Here is a 5,592-nt window from a genome sequence, read left to right as displayed (position 1 = left end):
AGACGTGAAAGATCCCGCTCCTTTGAGAGATCTCATAAAGGCAAGCACCATAGTAGCAGTCGTTCGGGACATGGCAGACACAGGCGCTGAGGCTGGGTCTGCCCCCAAACTAGTTGAACATGTATATAATACAGTACATGGACTCTTTTCAGGAAAAAAAAATTATTAGGATTTGATTTATTTAAAGCCCAATGTCTAATTTTCTAAAACATGTAGAACTTTTTCGTTTTAAAGAACTATGTTGTTTTTCTTTTGTTTTTATTTGCACATAATACCTTAGCAGTATCACATTGATGGAAAACAATGATCAGGATAAATTGTATGTATTAGAGTTGTGTATTGTATGTCTATAAAAACTGGAGAACAGATTTCTGTAAAAAGAAGAAAAAAAAAAAACCAACTTATTTTTATACAAGCCAATTGCAGACACTTATATTTAAGTATAGTTATTTGTTTAAACAATGGTGAATACTTTCTTACACTGGTTTTAGTCTGCATGTGTAAAGATTTTTACAGAAAATAAAGTATAAAGCTGTTTTGTTTTGTTTTTATTACTTTTCTGTTGAATGTATTTATTGAGTTATTGCCAGAGCTAATGCTAAGAAATGTTTTCTCTCATTTGAAGTATCTCCACTGTTGTTGCTTATGTGAGACTTGGAATATTGAACCATTGAAATATTCTTCTGTGCAGAACCAAGTTTGTTTACTGGCTGTCTGTATTGGTGCCATGGGGGAGGGCTGGCAGGTATTTTTCTGGATTTGTTTCTAGGCTTTAGAAGTGTGGCACTAGAGTTGGGTTTAAGTTATGAGGCAACTAGGAACCACCGATGTGCCAATTACGTTGTGGATAACTCGGACACTTACTTCCCTAAATATTGGTTTGGCAAATGGCTGGTACAATAGAAGAGAGTATTGTAGGAAGGGATACATTTTTTAACACACACACAGTAGTCGAGGCTGGATGGGAATGTCTATCATGCTTGTCTGTCTTCTACTTTTAAAAAGCTCAAGCACTATTATGCCCAGACATGTCCATTTTACTAAATGTCAGGAGCAGATTTGCTCTCAGCACAGTCAGTCTATATTGGCACTGTCTCTTAAGAGTTGGAGACGGAGGAAGAGGGACCTCATCTTAGAGCGTGTGGTTTGGGTTTTTTGTTTGTGGTGGTTCTTTTTTTGAGCTGTTTGATCTCTTGGGAAGGGTCTGGATATGAACAAGCTTCATTGAGGAGCAGTCTGCAATAGAAGCCTCAAGATATAAAAAAAACCCCAAAACAATAACAACAACAAAACCCCAAAAACCATGGCTTACAAGTTCTCTAGAACTCAAAAGTAACTTAGTTGCGTTTGATTGGGAGGGTGGGGGGTAAAAGGGCCTATTGATTTTGTTTCGGGAAGAGGTATTGGAACCCGCTACAGGTTAATTTTCCAGTATCTTTAGTTCAGAATTTATGACAGTTGTGCTTCTAATGAAGGGAGCAAGACTGATGCAATTATATACGTGAAGTGCAGCGTCATAATATTAACTCTCAAGTTTATATACATAGTCTCTAACAAGAGCTATAGTAGTAGTGTGAAAGTATTAAGGAATCATGGGGCTTGAGTCTATATTTGTACTAGTATGAGAGCATGTGGCTATAAGTTAAAAACCTTTTATGAAAAGTTCACATCTGGTGATGCTATTTATTAGTCTAGATGCTGTCTCCTATGCTGCTGCAGATAGTGACTCCAGTCAACTGGCTTCATCTATGCACCCTCTTACGTGGAAGGAAACAGATATCTTACAGGCAGCATTGCGGATTTTACTTATCAATAAAATTTGACTTGGATCACAGGATAAAGTAAACTTCACTGAAGAGAGGAATAGGTCTTTTCTTAGTTTCATGTAAAGTAAGTGTTAAAATACCTGTATATAAATCAGGTGAAATGCATTCTTTTTTTTTAAAGAAGAAACAACCCAGCACTGGATTAGCAACATTTGTCCAGGTTCAAAGAGTAAGACTGAGTATTAATTTACTTATCGCAGATCCTATTGATGTAAATAGAAAAACTCACTTAAGGATTCTTGTCTTCAATGTTTGCAAACTGTTTTGTATTAAGACAAAACGCCTTTTGAAACATGAACCTTTTGACTACAGCTTGTAATATAGAGCAAGGGTGTCAAGCAAGGCCACCCATGGCATGGGTCTAGCCTGCAAATCTTCCATCTGTCCTGCAGGTAGCCTGGTGGGCTGTAGCCTACCAAAGTGCAGCAGAGATGATAGGTGGCAGCTTCTCCCCACCCCCAGCTCTGTGCCACTGCCTGACTGGCTTCATGCACCTGCACACCCCCAGCTCCGCTGCCCTTTGGCAGGGCAGTGTCAGATTCAGCAGTATGTGTGTATAGAGCTGAGTTTGGGCAATAGCATTGAACTCAGGACAGTTCCAGTGCCAGGGCATGCAAACTAGAGGATACACAGTGGCGTGGAGCTGTGTTTGAGCAGTGCAGAGCTGGGGCCATACATCATTGTGAACCATGGATTTGCAACTGGGTGGAGTTCTGCCTGGGCAGCAGCACAGCTAGGGGGCATGTGACTACCAAGCCATTCTTGTGTGGGGACATGGAGCCAGGGTACTGCTGCTCCTAGTCATATCTGTGTGCTCTGCTGCATGTGCCTAGCTCCAGCTCCATGCCTGGCTCGGGGTCTCTCCTGCCCCATGCCTCAGCTCTGCGCTGCCTGAATGCAGCTCTCTGCAGCTGCTCAGCCCCATACCCATGCTGCTGCCCAAATGCAGCCCTGCAGTTCCAGCACTGGAGGAGCCTCTAATTTGGTTCTGATCCAGGGCCCCAAGTGAGTTTGACACCCCCAATACAGAGCTTTAAAATACCTGGTAGATGACTGTTCTAGCTGATGTACAAGCAAAGGTGGCACAGGAAGCCTGTGTGTGGCATGTGATAGGTTGGGGATGGAGCAGAGAAACATAGGGGAGGAGAAGAGTCACAGTCACTCTTAGGGCTGGATTTGTGGTGCACACACCAAAAAGGTTAGACCCCACAGGTCCAAAGCAATGTTGGTTTTCTTTTCAATGCAACTCAGTGATGATGCATGTGAAGTAAGTTATGCAATGCTGATCCACTAAAAATAACATGTTTCTAGGGTGTATAAGATTGGGTATATTTAGTAGCCACACCCAAGGGCTAGTTGTGTACTGCAAGGTGTTGGCAAGACCCTGTTTGGAATACTATGTGCAGTTTTGGTTATTGATGTCTAAAAAACATTAACTTAAATTGGAGCCAGTTCAAAGAAGGGCCATTACAGTGGTAAAGGAAATCAAAACCTTTTCTTATGAAAGAAGATTAAAGGTCTGTTTGCTTAGCTTGGTGATCCTCAACCAGGGTGACATACTATGATAGTGCGTAAGTATCTACACAAGATTCACAAGATAAATCTAGAGATTTCAAATAGAAATCCACAGCATCCAAAACATGCTGACCTGTTAGGGTCTTTCTGAGTTCTTTACAATAAATGAATTACTCTGCTTTTTTGCCACAGTTAAAAACAAGTGAAAGCGAAGACCTGGGATTTTCTGAAGGGTACCTTGAGTCTAAAAAGTTTCAGAACCACTGTTTTAGCTTAAAACAGATTGGTAGGGGATAGGAGTAGTTTTTACAGAGGCATTTGTGAGATGAATATTAGGGACGGAGAAGAGCTTTTTAGGAAAAGCACAGAATGAAATGGTTTGTTATGAACAAATTGGGATGGGAAATAGAGTTCCAACTATAGGAGTAAAAATTTCAGTCACTTCTGGGCAGTGTTGTGGGGGCAAACAATCTCCGTTTCAATGCATTTATGGAAAGGATGGTTTCATAGATTTCATAGACATTAGGGCTGGAAGGGACCTCGGAAGATCATCGAGTCCAGCCCCCCGCCCAAAGGGCAGGAAGTCAGCTGGGGTCATAGGATCCCAGCAAGATAAGCATCCAGTTTGCCCTTGAAGGTGTTCAATGTAGGTGCTTGAACCACCTCCGGTGGCAGTAAGATGCATAGTTTCTGGTCATCAATATCTCTCTCACGGATTCAAATATTTACAATCCTACTGCAGGAGCAGAGGTAACTCTTACAGTATGGTAGGTGTCTGATAATCCCAGGTTTTGGTGCTTTTGCTGGCTGGCTGCAGGGACCAGGAGGGAATTTGTGTGTCATGCAGAACAGTTCAGATTGGTAAGGACTGGGGAGTTTGCCTTCCCATCACAAGGCATGGTCTTGTGCCTAGGATCCTCTGAAGCAAGATTTGAGGTGAGGCAGTATCTTTTATTGGGCCAACTTCAGTTTGGAGCTGTTAAAATGTTTAGGAAAGAAGCTAAGTTAGTCTATAAGGTGCTTCTCTACTCTGACTTCAGACTGACATGGCTAGCTACCTCTCTGCTTATAAGTAGTTACAGACCAGGTAAAGAGCAGAACTGATATGTAAGTTTGTACATTAAGATTATTCAAAGGGAACTGGCTAGCCAGGCAGCTGGCCAAGGGGAAGAAGGAAGGGAGGCTGCCAGCTCAAAGAGGGCCATCGCTACCTCGTGCTGCCTGTCATGTGGTCCCCCCTATCTCCAATCCACAGCAAGGGGTAGGGCTGTGTGACAGACAACCCTCACAACCAATCAGTGGCAAGGGGCAGGTCTATCAGGGCCCCTTGGCCAGAGGCATGGGGGGGGGCGGGGGGACCCCTGCTGCAATCAGCCTGAGAAAATGGTGGCCGGCCCCACTATCTTCCTGTGAAATGGACCTGCTGCCACCTTGAGTTGGGTAGACCCTTACCGATAGAGCATGGCAAGTTATGCGCCATAATACTGTTGTTTACATTAAGTTACAAACTTCTGTTCCCAGGCCCATCTTCTGTAGGTTTTCTCTGAGAACTGGGACCATGAGATGAAGCAGTTGTGTTGTGAAAAGTGTCCTTCTATTGCTAATGGGTTGTTTCTCTTTCTCATCATTATTGTGTGATATTCATTCTGCAGCATATGGATGAAACCAAATCTCCCATTAGTTTGTGAGGGCATTTGGTGCATTAGATGTATCATATTTTGTGATAGGTATGTGTAGAATCTGATGGTATGTTGGTCGTCATAACAATGTTGGTAGGTTTTGCATTTGTTATTTAGGCAGGTTCTTTTTCCATTTGGTCTTTGATCGGCAGAGGTTGTTTCTGATGATCAGATGTGTAGGAGAGAGATTGGTGGCGGCTTCGGTGGTAGGCAGGCTTCTGTGGGCGGTTGCCACCACCCCTCCCCACCCCCCTGCCACCAGCATCTGCAGGCAGTCCCCGGGGTCTGCGGCCGGTCCCTGCTCACCACCAACACTGGCATCTACTAACAGTGCCCCACCAGCCTCAGGAGGCACCAGTCGTTCATTCATAGATCTTGGTGAGGTAAGGGATTTGAAGACCAGGAGGGAAGGGAGTGAGATTTTCGTGTGAGGTGTGATCGCTGGTCAAGCTGTTATTTAATGACCTATCTTACAGGTTGCGGGGTGGGGGATAATGTGTGGCAACCAGGGGTGTGTGGTCATTGGGGGTTGTCTCTATTGTAGTGTTGTATACAAGATATACAGGTAGTTT

At 43.5% G+C, this 5,592-nt stretch overlaps 1 protein-coding gene across 1 annotated transcript in view; it reads left to right on the top strand.

The window, feature by feature from the left end:
• CCNL1 (cyclin L1) overlaps window positions 1–553 on the top strand; it is a 15,175-nt gene extending 14,622 nt beyond the window's left edge. Inside the window, exon 11 of the mRNA XM_025215236.1 lies at window positions 1–553. This exon is cut by the window's left edge and continues 280 nt beyond it. Coding sequence (XP_025071021.1) covers window positions 1–90 — 90 coding nt within the window. The 3' untranslated portion in view covers window positions 91–553.
• Window positions 554–5,592: the final 5,039 nt, after the last annotated feature.

The sequence above is a fragment of the Alligator sinensis genome, unplaced genomic scaffold, assembly GCF_000455745.1.
Source record: "Alligator sinensis unplaced genomic scaffold, ASM45574v1 scaffold60_1, whole genome shotgun sequence".
Taxonomy (NCBI): Eukaryota; Metazoa; Chordata; order Crocodylia; family Alligatoridae; genus Alligator; species Alligator sinensis.
The sequence above is the reverse complement of the archived record's forward strand: the minus strand, read 5'-3'. Positions and strand labels throughout refer to the sequence as shown.